The 14,110-nt window shown below is 35.2% G+C and overlaps 1 protein-coding gene across 2 annotated transcripts in view; it reads right to left on the minus strand.

Moving 5' to 3' along the window:
- The window catches only part of BBS9 (Bardet-Biedl syndrome 9), a 288,272-nt gene that overhangs the window by 106,055 nt on the left and 168,107 nt on the right, over positions 1 to 14,110 (minus strand). The window contains exon 22 of one of the 2 annotated variants that reach the window (XM_018075872.2): positions 9,537 to 9,647. The exons of the other annotated variant lie outside the window; for it this stretch is intronic. Within the exon in view, the coding sequence (XP_017931361.1) occupies positions 9,537 to 9,647 (111 nt within the window). The remainder of the gene's footprint in view (positions 1 to 9,536; positions 9,648 to 14,110) is intronic. 2 annotated transcript variants of the gene reach the window in all.

Consider the following 14,110-nt stretch of genomic DNA (forward strand, 5'->3'; position numbering starts at 1 on the left):
GGGGTCCAAGCCTCTTCTGAGACACATCACAGTATCACCTACTTGTACAAGTATGGCAATCACATTGCCTTTATAGAAAAGCTGTGAGTTGCAGAACCTTGACAGTGCAGTAGAATTTTGAATATTTCATTTGAATAATTAAGAGAAAAAATTGATGATTCAAACCCTAGAAACATTTTCATACTCTTCGCAATACTATTTAACTCAGATGATAGTCTCTGGCAATATGCATCATCCATATTACCAATAATATCCATATTTCCAATAATATCCATTCTTTGACAATTCAAAGCTCTAGCAGAACTCCAAAATGGCTTATAATGGCACAGATAATTTTCACAAGATGACATGGAAAACCTATTTGTAATTCCAGTAACACTCTCCAATAAAGAGCATGTGGGAATGTGCTCCCTCATTTGAGGCGTGTCAGCAGTTCTTTAAACGAGAGTCACTATTTCCATTCAAATCCCTTATTTTTCAAGAGGTTGCAGAGTCAGCCCTCAGGGAGAGAGAACTGATCCTAGCAGTTTCAGGTGCTTTCATGCAATCTTGTATCTCAAAAACAGTCCTTTTTCTTTTTTCTAAAGAAAGTTTAAGTCATTAGCTCATAATATGGATGTCTGCCTTCTGGAACAGTGATGGGAGAAAGGGGCACAAGACACTAAAATTCCTTCTAAAAGAAGATATTTTGGAAAATAACCTCTAACACCTCCACAATGTCATTTTTTTTCCAGCAAAGTTCCTAAAGACCTATAGCTAATCTCCCTTTGGTGGCCAATGTTGACAAGCTATAAAATGAGTCTTGGCATTTTGCACAACACGGAAAATAAAAGACATGGAAAACCATTTTAAAGGTTCATCATGGATTTAACTAACAAATACTCATCTGATATAGCAAACAATTACATTAATATTAACCACAGGATTCTTAGAAAGGTATTGAAGGACTGTATGTATATGAAACATAAGCCATACAATTCAAACTCAGAGTTTCTGCATCAGAAAAACTCCTCCTTGGAGTGTTCAATGACTTTTTGGGATTTCCTAAAACTTGCAGTACTGGTTTTCAGCAGTAGAGGAGATCTTGGAGTGCTTGGCTCTGTTTTGTGCTATTGAATGTCTCCCATTTAATTACCTCTTTTATATAAAGATGGATGGGAAAAGCCAAAAGTGTCTGTATTCTCCTCTTCCTGCCAACTGTGTTGTCCAGGCTATGAAAAACTGAGGAGGGTTCAATAATATACCTGTCAGCCTCTAAATATTTCTTGCCTTGGAATGTTGGGCGGGCATTCAAATAATGTTTTGATGAGTTTCTCTGTACTTATATTCTTTTTTTTTTAATAATAATAACTCATTAGAAACTAGAATAGTATGAAATGTTTATACTACTCAAAGACTGACAAGAACTATAGGAATCATTAATATGTAACACAAGTAAACAAAGAATCAACAGCACAAAGTAAATTTTATAGATACTTTTCTATAATGTCAAGAAAGTAGCACAGATACCTGTGTACTATCTCACAAACCAACAAAGATCTGTCAAAAGAAGTGAAGTCAGGAATAATACACTAATCCAAACAATATACGAAATTCAAATCTATCCATGTTGTGAACAAAATTATGATTTCCCAGTTAAACAAAAAAATAGATACAAAGATTTGTGTAGGAGAACTGGAGAGTCAGTAAAGCATTAGGTGGGAAAACAGATGTTTTGAGAAACAAGTGTTATTGAGTATTCAGTGAAAAGATTTCATGATAGCTAAAGAAACCAGTAGCTAGCAGTTCATATCAATCAGAAAAAAAAATTGGTGGGCATATTTGTAGTGCGCACTTTAGATGGAAACACTTAATATGATGGAGGAAATAACTGGTGTGAAGAAATAAAAACAACACAAGAAATCTTACAGACACTAGTAAGGAAAACAGCATTAACCTTCACCATCACAAAGGAAAAGTAAGCAGCAGTAAATAACAGCAAAGTCAGACTAGTTTCTGTCCTGCCCATCTTCACGGGTGGAAGATGAGTGAGTGAATGAATCCTAGTGACAGACAATCACTTACGTGCCCTAAGCTCATAGTTATGCAAGATAATTGACAAGGAAATATGAAACCCAACATTTAGTCACACAAAAAGCTTTTAAACTTCTATTTTTTTGATTCCTTCTACTGTGCTACAGTTCCCCTTTCTTGCACACAAGATCTATTCATGATTCCCAAAAATGTGTTTAGATTTGATTTTTGGTTTTGTTCCATATTTAGTATGTCCTTTCTTCTCAACCTATCTTTTATGTGCTTCTTATCTTCTATTATCCATTAAGAGTTTTCATGTTAAGGTCTTGAAATTAAGGAAAGGCTTTTTCACAGGTTCCAGAAAGCTTTGGATATGGCCATGAGTATGTTCTTATACCTTGTATCACTCTTTATTGCTCCCTAACCGCAACAATAGCAATCTTTTTCTAATAATGTTAGGAATGCCTTTGAATTCATTTTTTATAAAACAAAAACAAACAAAAACAAAAACCCAACCTCAAAAAACTCTTTCCATTAAAGCCACTGAATTTAAAGGAAAATGGAAAAGGTTTAATACCATAACTTCTTCATTTCATATCTCTTTTCTGAGATATCACAGCAAATTCTGAGACAACCCATGAAGCAGAGTGTAAGGTACCCATTAGTTCTTTGTGGCATTGACAGTCATGAAACAATGCAGAATTAATCAGACTTTAACCTTTGAATGGAAATATTTTTTAAAACACTATCACAACCAATGGTACAGGGCAAACACAGTGGCTGATCTCTTTACTCACTGCAGTCAGTAATACACATTATAATATACTAAAATTTGTAAATAACAGAACATATTTAAGACTTGCTGTGTTCTCATGTTTTATATTGCATTTCAGAGGAGATATATATACAAGCTCCTGCTAAAAGAGAAACTGTACTTCATTTGGTATTGACTTAATGAAGAAATTCTCACATTAATCTCTTAAGCTGTTCTGCTCTTTGGAAAAACAGACTCTGTGGAAAAGAAAACTCTATAAATCTCTTCAGCTCTCTCCAGAAAAATAGGCTTTTTGTAACCCAGTGATTTTCTTTGCACCTTTTCTTGCGGAAACAATTAGCTTAGCAATTTTAAAGCATTAGGTGGGCACAGCTGCAGACTCCTGGTATCTTTCCTATTGCATAGCAATGTCCATACAGAAAGAAACAAGAATCTAGTCTTGTAGTACCACAATACAGCAGTGGGAAATTTCTAAGTGAGTGACTAATGAGATTAGGTCTTGAAAGAGCTTTCACTTACCTGAAGCCATCATAAGTTTCCACATTTTCACCAGACTTGTTTCTAATTCAAGATTTTTTGTTAGCAAATGAAAAAATACTGTATTGCAACTCACTCATCAAAATGCTTGAAACCAAACTGAAAGTGTCAGCAGCACATTTACCCCCTCAGACAAGTCCCATTAATTGTGCCTTCAATGATTTAAAAGAAAAAGTTTGAAGTCAGACCTGCTGTTCTTACTTCCGTCATGAGTGTAGTAACCAAACTTCAGGTTTAAAACTGTAGCCGTGGACAGCTGGAAAGTCTGTGCTGCCAAAAATACTGATTTGTTCAGCTGATTGTTTTGAAAGTTCATTACGGGCATGAAATCCTATTCCAGACAGCTCGTGCATTTTTCCAAAATTATCATTAGTCTAATTTATACATTTCTTTTTTGTTTAATCTCATGTACAATACAGTTAGTATTGCAATCGATTTCTGTCCTATTATATTGTCTAACCTGAAAAAGTGAACTGCTTGGCTACGTATATTGAAAATACCTTTGCTACAATTGGCAAGAACATCAGTATCCAAATGATTACCAGCATAGCAAATAATGATAATTGCAATAACAGTAGTAAGACCATCTGTATCTTATGCATGTTGAAAATTTAGAGTAGTTAGTAGTCCAATATATAAACAATATATGTCTGATCTAGAATCTTCCACAAACCTGTTTTAGAGTTTTGACAGCATATTTAAACACCCTTCAAAACAAATTCAAGGCTCTGTGTTTCCTCAATTTTGTAGGCAGAAGATAATATTAAGAACAGTACAGTATAAAAATAAAAAGACTCAGTGGAGAACTGGCAACAATTTATATCCAAAAGCTCTTTACCATCTAACTTTGTACAAAGCCAAGTGTTTAAGAATACTCCTTTCTAAAATCAAATAAATGAAGCACTATCACAAATTTCATCTTAAATTACATCACTTTTTGATGAGCTACTTAACAGATGGCAGTTTCACACAGTTGTGTGTTCACGTAAACTCTGATTCATAAGACAAATTAAGCACATTGCTAAATTTAAATATGTCACTAGACCCTTTAAAGGAAAATAGTTTCAATCTTGTTTATTAACAAGGTTGTGCAACTAAGCATCTTTGTGGGATGGAATCATGGGATAATTCCTAAAATTGTCTAGGCTACCAAGGAAAGCTATCTTTGATTAGAAGGGTGAAGTTAAAAGATCCTCTTAAATGGCACCTACAGCATCTACTTATATTGCCATTCAATGCTGGAGAAAAAGTAACAAAATAAAAATAAAATACATTAAGTAATTCTTGCAGGAAAAGACATGCAGCTGTGCACTGGTGGGTGCAACTATGGAGGGTGCTTTGAAAATCTGGCCCAGAACATCTTGTTCTACTGGAGTTTATAGCTCAACCTCACAGTCATCTATGTATAGCTGCCTGTCTATATAATCAAAAGTAATATGCCAGATGCTTCAAATTAAAGACAGTTAAAAAAATCTATTCCAATACATAAATATAAATGCTGAGAGAGTTTTTGGTCTTAGATACTAAGAGTATCAAACTATGAAAGTTTATTTACTTTACTAAATATAATCATAGAAGATGAGAACTTTGAAATTTAATCTTTAAGTCATCTAAATATTTGCATGACAGCAATATACAAAGAATTTAACTAAAACAGTGGCTGCACAGTAGCGAATCCAAATACCAGGCCTTTGGTTTCATTTGGTCTCAGGAAGAGCTTCTTAGAAATATTTGTGTTTAAACAATAAATATAAATACTGAGCCATGCTCGACTGCTCTCTCAGGAAGACAAGATTATTCTGAATTATCATGGTAAGGTCAGGCAAACATTTCCCTTATATATTAAAGACCTTTTTTTTGTTTAGATAGATCATTTACAGGACAGATTTACAGGATCTTTGGTGAAAAATTCTGCCAGGAAAAGTAAGTCTTAAAAGTAGTGAAAATTCCAATACCTGCATGACACGCTACTTCACAAATCTGACTCCCACTGTTGTAAAATCCTGAACGAGTAGGCAAACTACAAAGTCATCAGCACTCTTGTTCCACAAAAAAAAGACCAAAATAAAACCAACCAAAAAACACAAAGATAATTTTTTCAACCCAATCATTGCCTTATTCATGCTAACCTTTCATCTGGTTTTCTATCACTTTAGTGCAGTTACTCATGATTTACCAGTGTAAAGCTCTTTACTCATAAAAAAAAAATAAATCAGATCCTTTCTGTGTAAAATATTCGGTAGGAATAGGGTTTAGAAAAACATTTTAGGAAATTCTCTTTCATACTTAGTAGCATGCAACACATAGCATATAAGGAATTCAGAACACTTACTTTAAGGGTTATATCCCAATAAATGCATATGTTGTTATTGCATGCAAAAGCTCACCACCAGCACAGTTTAATTGTTCAGAGAAAAGTTGTTTAAAGGTTGTTACCCACATCCCTTAGAGATTTCTCTAAGAAGTCGGCATGCACAAGAACTTTCTTAAACCTCTTTGTGACAAACCACATTTTCAACTCATTTCATCGGAAATATTAAACCACACTTCCCCTTGAAATCAAACCACTCAAGCAAACTGCAACTCTAGTAAGAAATTCATAACTTGTAAGAAAATGGAAGACAGCAGGAACAGCATAACAAAGAGAAAGGAACTCCACAGGACCTACATAGATTCTAAAACCACTACATTTGTACTTGTTATTGCAGCAGAGGTCAGCATAACTGCACTGGTATTGCAGTTGTGGAAAAAGTAAAGATATAACAAACAGACACAACTTCAAATTATATTTGAACTCTCTACCAGGCATGTGCAGCCCACAATGCAATCTGTGCTGCTCTGTCCTCACTCTAACCAAAGCACCAAGGTCAACATTAGAAGTGATTTATCATGCTAGCATTACTCCTCCAAATGCAGTGCACACAGACTCAGTATCTTGAGGGGGTAAGAAGGAAGAATTATTTTCCATTCACTGGAATAGAAAATGTTCAAGGGAGTATTTTGTACCCACTCAAAGTAAAAGCTGTCTAAATTAAGCTTCTCCTACAACTGCAATAGTATCATTAACTTCCAAATATTGTGAACGTGATCCTATTCTTTACTATGGCGTCACAACATACTTGAACTAGGAAAAAAAATAAGAAAAAAAAAATCAGTGAGAACCGTTTCAGCAATTTAAAGAAAACATCATACAACCAGTAATTCCCCTTCCAAAGAGGTTCTGTGATTGGGCTAAAACCATTCCTTCTCTCCTTGCACAGACTTGCAGCATGACTTCTAGATGTCATTTTCTGCTGTCCTAAGTAACTATTCCAACTAAAGCCATTCCTTCAGGGCCTATCACCGGTCCCCAGAGAGAAGAGATTGGTGCCTGCCCCTCTGCTTCCCCTCATGTGAAAGTTGTAGAGTGCCACAAAGTCTCCCCTCAGTGTCCTCTTCTCCAGGCTGAAAAAGCCAAGATACCTCAGCCACCCTTCATATGGCTTCCCCTCTAGAACCACCACCATCCTCGTTGCCCTCCTTTGGCTGCTCTCTAAGAGCTTAATATCTTTCTTATATCGTGGTTCTCAAAACTGTACATGCTACATCAAGTTCAATTCTCCTTACAGTCCTGAGGCTTCATCCTTTACTGGATGCAAGTACTATAGACCTAAAGATGGTACTCTCCTGCATCCAACTGAAGTTCTCCCATAACCTACAGGATCCTTTGGGATATCCTAACTTTACAAGCTCATCTTATCCCTTTGATTTCCATCTTCCTCTGTGAATGCAATCTATTATTAGACATGTTTCTTTTCAGGTTTCCTATACAGGGATATCACCTATTGTTTCCATGTGCGTACCAAACTACCCCTGAAGAGATGAAGAGACCCCAAAGAGACCTTGATTTTTCTCTTCAGTTTTCATCTATTTGGTTTTGTAGCCTCCACCTATTTTTATATATTTAAACCTCTATCATTAAATTGGGGGAATTTTTTGGTAAAGAACATTAAAGAAGCTTAGCATATCAGTTCAGCTGATACAGCACAATGAAAAATATTAGCTAAACACAGAAACCTCACTAAAGACGGTATAATTTTGCACTTTGCAACTACCTTTATAGCTACAGATATGAATAACAAAAGCCATCTGGAAGAAGAAAACAAAACGTCTCAACTTATCATCCAAATCTAGAACTCCATCAGGAAATGAAGGAAGATATATCAAGAAAAAATGATTTTTACTTTACTTTGTCCTTTTTTTCCTCTTACTTACTGCACACAGTTAAATTAAATGCAAACTCAAATAAAAAGATACATAAGACAAAAAAATATTCTTTGAGGGCTCTTTGTAATCACTGTGGTCTTGCTGCAGTCTCTGGTGCCTGAGCAAGAACCTGGTCCAAAAATATCATGTACAGAAAAACATTGAAATGCTGTGATTTCATGCCTACTGTTACCTTCAGGTTTAAGTAGCTCCCTTGGCTTTTACACTTGCAGCAATTAGAATTTCCAGACAGCTCAGCAGCAGATATTCTAGGTGTTGTCTATATTGCAGCACTAACTGGCAGATGGCAGTCAATTCTTACCATGAATGAATTAAATTCACTCATATAACACATGGTTGTAGACCTAAAGACTTTTTAAAAGCTTTCAAAGTTTTCATTCTGCCTTTTATAGTTACAAAGCAACAACAGCCAGCTATGTGACGTAAATCTCAACTTTTATCATGGGCTAAGACTTACAGTAGGATATGCAGGTCCCCCACGCTGTTGTTTCTGGATCTCATGAATACATTTCTACACTTTTCCACTTAGGCTAGTCTTTTCAGCAATAAGGTTATTTAAATATATTAGAACACTATCTACTCAAGAAAAAATATGTGCTTGATCAGGAGACTGGAGCATCAAAGAGGAGGAATTACCTGCCATATGTTTGTGATTTGCTGGTCTAGTTGCCTCAAGTTGGAATTTTATCAGGATTGTATCCTCCATCAGAGAGATGATACACTTTTCCATTATGAGGAAGGTACTTAATATATCCAGATGGCAAATGTTAAAATATAGGTATGTCAACTTTGACAGGTTCCCTTCTTCTTATGACCTGAAGTCCATGAGGATCACAAGTAATTAGTGCGCTAGGAAAGTCAGAGCTTTAGGTCTTCAGGGGATTTTTCAGGTTGTTTTTGTGAGCAGATACTAATTTTGGTGGTTTAAGTTACACCATGGCATTATTATACATTGCAGCACTAGATAACCTTCTTCCCTGCCCACTATTTGCTAATGTAAGTTCTGCTATTGCAATTAACCATTATATACTATATATTCCAATTCCCTATCTGTCTGTGCAACATTTAGCTGAGCAAACATGCAACTGAATGCATTTTAAACACTCAATTAACTGGTTTTGGCAGCTGTATAAGGATTTTCTGACTATTGTTGGTTGCAACCTCTAAGCTGCTCTTCTTAACTTCAACACCCATCTATAATGAACACTTCTGGTTTACAAACAACATTTGAATACTCTTAAACATTACAGGACAAAATCAGACAAAGAATGGGGGAAAGAGGAGTGAAGGTACAACGTAGTAAGCAAAAGGTGAAATTGCTGTTGTCACAGCCTGAGAACTTACCAGGCACTTTATTAAACTGCAATGCACTACTTTACAGTGTTGCTTTTAAAATATGTTAACACTATATCACAGTTCCCGGCAGCATGAAGTCTTTCCAGAAAATATGTCATCACTGTATGCAACATATTTTATAGCCAGTATAATTTCATTTTATTAGATCCAATAATATTTTTCTGAAATTCTAGGAAGTCTCCCCACAAAAGATAAGTAATGACCACGTTTTAATCAGCTGGCACAAAGTGTAACCACCATACTGCAAGAAAAAGAAGCCTTTATTACATCAAAATGTCCTCAGTTTCATTTTGCCTCTGTGGAAGAGGTCACAAATAAAACCTCTTCCACATTCAAATATGATGTAGCACAAAACCTTTCAACTGCAAAGTTATTTAATTCCAAGGCTGATCTCTACAGTTGAACCATTCTTGACAGAAGAAGCTGAATAAGCTCAGAATCCTACACATAGTACTATTATAGCAAGAAAAACTGAAAATTATGGTAACAAAGCCTGAAACACATGCCATTTGTTTCATATGTCCACAAACATTCTGAAAAGATGACCTGTACACTTCTAAGTGAAATAATGTAATTTTCCTTTTCTTACCATGCTTGGATTTCTGCTTTGTGATCTGCCCGTGACTGGAAAACATTGCTGCAGAGCCCGGTATAACCGTTCTTTCCTCTAAATCAGACTCTGGGATTGTAGCACAGCCACCTAGTTGAAAATGGAAGAAACTTGATGGTGTGTTTATGTAACAAAACAAATTCGCTGGTGCATAATTGAGGAAAAGAGGTGATAAATTAGCTGACAGGAACATATAAAACTAAAATGGTCTTTACTTTCACTTCACAGAAACATTTGTTAAAGAAAACTACTACCATTGTTTAGAAGGTTGATTATGTCTTAATGACTTCTTGCTACTACTTATGTCATTTTGAAAAAAGTTTGAATGTATTTAGACCACAGAATATGTAAAACTGGTTCCACACAAAACATGGAAAATAATTTGATTGGTGTTAAAGATCACATTACTGAGAGCTACTTTTGTAATAAAAATAATTAAGTGTGAATGAAATAACTTCACAAAATCAACAAACCTTATGAAGATTGTTAGCATACCACAGAGAATGACATGATTTTTTTTTTTGGATGGGCTATTAAATACAGTATTTTTATTACTTAGTGCTAGAGATATGGAAATACAGGGACACTTTCAGTGTCCAGTAACACACTGCACTGGTAATGATTTTAGAATGTATGGCATAATAGATTCTTTGTATTTTTCAATATTGCTTTACGAGCAGTTCACTAGACAACACAATTACTTACAGCTCTCTTCAAACGTTTAAATGTCTATGTTTAAAATATGAAGAGAGGGATAATCTAGTAGTAGTATCAGCTGAAGATAGTTGCAATGGCTTGCAGTGGAATAGGTTGATGTGAATTTATTTCAGAACAGCTGTGGTCAGTACACTGGAGGATGTGTCACTATTCCACAGGAAAAACACGGCCTTGTAGTAATTGCATTGCCAACAATACAATACACAGCTGAGCTGCATCTCTTTCTCACAGCCCTCCCAGGATCACCACTAGCAAGCAAACAAATCCATGTACTTATCTATTGTGTTCTGAAAGCACGTGTTTATAAGCAGCACATCAACTCCCAAAGGAGTGCACAGACTTTTCACCTTTATGTCAGAGTTGTTCTATTTTGAAAAGACATGTTCTACTCCAGGCCCCATAAGCAGTGCATCCAATTTGAAGGAACACAGGCTCTTCTCTCTTTACAAACTAAATAAGTAAAACAGTTGAAAATGAGGACGCAGTCCCAAGGAGGAGAGTTGCATTTTCCCCAGCAGTTTCAGAAGCACTGGCAAACCAATGCCTGATGTTCTGCAGACACGTACCACCCTGTCTAGCCAGGGTAAAGCATGACAGCTCCAGCAAATCCTGTGAAAACACACATTACTACCAGATGAGGAACTAACACAGCATCTTTTGCTCCTAAGGAAGAGGAAAGACACAACCATATGCAAATACACCCTGAGAGAAAGTATAAGATGCATCACAGGGGTTATGTTTGATTTACAGCAAGCAAATTTTTTCACTAAGAAAGGAACATTAGGAGTGAATGTGTCAGCAATGTGCAGACTTATGACTCATGACAGCTTCGAATATTTAGGATACCTGCTATGAAAATGAAAGAGAAAATGGGAAATTAGAAAAACCTCTTCATAGTAAAATACTGTAACACTGGGATAATGCACTGATGTTGCATTAAATATAAATGAACCTACAGGCTAAATGGAAATAAATATCAGTAAACTAATACTTCTGTTCCTATTTGAAAATTGTGACTAAAATGTAAACTGTGAGATTTGAGGAAACTGAAACCAGTGCTTTAAATGTCAATTTAGATATTTTTCATTCTTATTGTTCAGATAAAATCTACCCTATTAAACACTGATCTGTAAATAGAGGATACAAAATTAATAGTTCTTTTGAGTAAGAAAACTTAAGAATGGCATCATATATTTTAAGAGGTTTTATAACACTTTCTATCAGCATGAGTGAAAACTCACCAAGTCAATTAGTATCTATTGAATTTCTACATGACAATAAAAGAACTTTTATAACATTCATTCTAACAACCTGAAATTCAGTAACTTACATAGCCTTGAGAATTGACGGCTTTTGGTGCCAAAATGTTTCATTAGTCATCAATGCTGACAGTAACTGAATAAGAGTTGGAAAAGGTCTATTTGCCCTTAGCTACAACACACTACTTGCTGAAAGGAAGCAGGACTTCCTGCTCTTGATTTTGATGTGAGAGATTTATTGAGATCTACTTGTCATGATACTATTAGAAGTTATTGCAACTAAAACCACTTCTTCCATTATTTTATTTACTTGAGAATAGTGAGGACTGAAATGCTGCCAGTGACAGACTATCTTACATAAAAAGAAAATGTAGACAGAAAACACAGAGCAATACTATCAGCATCAATATTAAGAATAGTAATTATGTGTTACTTCTGCAAGGATACCAATAACTGTTTCCTATTTTATAGTATTTTTTAAATACTACTGTTTCATAAGGGCATTCTATGTGCTAAAAGCACTGTTCTCAGTGGGGCATAATTTCACCAGGACTCTTGTGACAATAATTATTTAAATGAGTGGTCAGATAGGAAAGCAATATAATAGTGATATTTTTACTTTTTTTGAGAAAATGAGGCTTACAGGATCAAGGTCTTTGTGCGCCCTCATTTCTACCTTACTCTTCTAATATCAGTATTACCTTCTAAATGAAGGAGCTACTCAAATTTGCTAAATGTATGTCCCTTAACTTGTTCAGATGCCTAGGGCTAGGTAGGATGACCAGACCCTCATCTACACATCAACCTTCCTCAACACAAGTGGTATCCACGTCTTCCAATGGAACTAATGGCAAATTCCATTTTCTTGTTCCAACAGGCACAGGTACACTTCCTCAAGACAACAATCAGTACCCTTGACAGTATGTTCTGATTCCACACAGGAAGAAAGGAGTGGAGTTCATACTGAGACAATTGTCGCAGTGAAAGAAGCAAAACATTCAAAGTAAATTTTAAACTTTCACTAGACTGAAAAAGAAACTGGATAAGGCACAAATACACACTACCGAATATAATATTTTAACCACGGTAGGCCAGGATTTTGTGCTTCCAAAACATTCTACAACTCAGAAGGGCAGTTATCTGAAAAAAACCCAAACAATCCCAAAATCAAACCAAAAAAAAAAAAGAAACCAAACCAAAACAAAACCAAAACAAACCAACCAAACAAACAAAACAAAAGACCCACAACTCTTCTCTGCTAGGACTATAAGTTTTTTAATTTCTAACTTCAGACGTATCTGCTCTGACTTCCCTGGTCAGAACTTCTACTTCAGGTTTTAAAAAACTCTTTGAATTTTTGTGTTCATTTCAATAAGTATTTACTGAATGTCCATTTTAGCAAGCATTTTAAGTTTTTATGCACCTAGAACACTAAAAGAAATCACAGCAGAAAAATAAATCACATTCGTTCATAACTAACTGAATGGTACAAATCTGAACAGTGAAATATTTAAGGAAAAAGGGGAAAAAGAGGTAGGAATATTAGTACATAAATCTACACACTGGAAATTATTCAAGTTGAGAAGTCCTCCAGATGTCAGTCTGTAAACAGTGCTTCATAAAATGAATTTCCCCACTAATTGTTGGCAGGAATAACATCTAGAATATGTTATTGCATTTGACCCACTCTTTGCCCCTTTACTGTGTAGCTTAATTCTTGTTTGACATCACAGATCTTTTATCAGTTGTGATAAACCCAAGAAAGCAAGCTTTTGTCAGCAAAACTGTTTGATAGGGTACAAAATGCATAAAATTACACTCAAGCTAATTGTGAACTTTGTTCACCAAAGGAAATGAGACTTCTTTTGCTTATTTTCACTACACCTGTTTTTGTAACACATTTGGTTCTTAAGTTGGAAAAAGATACCCACACCCAAAGGAAACATAAACATATAACACACATTGAACAAAAATTAAGTACTGACAGTTTTCCTACAGGTTCATATCACCATGTTTTCACACGTTTTATTGAGGCTCTAAAAGTGGAAAAACAGGAAAACAAAAGTGGTATACATCTAAAAAAATTAAAAGGCACTGTGAGGTAAAGAGTATTTGAGTTTCCTCTTTCTCTTACCCTCAGTCACAGTCTAAACAATGCATAAAGTTTCCATTTTCCTCTGAAATTAACTATTAAAAGAGTCCACAGAAAGAAGAAAAAAGCTTCCTGAGCAGTCCTTGGCAGCAAAACAGCCCAAATGAGAGCAGAGCCTTGTAAATAATAGATTTTGCATCCATATGTATATCATTATACAAATAAATTATACAAATAATCTAAACAGCAAAATTATTTCACAGAGATTCCAAAAAACCATATCCAAAACCATGTTCACTTTGGTTTTCTTGTTCTGTCAACCATTTTAGGAAAGTGCATACTAAAAATGCAGTCTACAACATTAGTGATTATTCTCTCTGAAAGAGCTAATCAATTACCGATTGCTCAATCAGAGTACTGATTCTGCTAGCTACCTTTATTCAAGTCCTGTAAATTTTATAAGAAAAGAAAGGAAGGAAGGGAAA

The sequence above is a fragment of the Manacus vitellinus genome, unplaced genomic scaffold (assembly GCF_001715985.3).
Source record: "Manacus vitellinus isolate BGI_N305 unplaced genomic scaffold, ASM171598v3 scaffold_3_pilon, whole genome shotgun sequence".
NCBI classification, from domain to species: domain Eukaryota; kingdom Metazoa; phylum Chordata; class Aves; order Passeriformes; family Pipridae; genus Manacus; species Manacus vitellinus.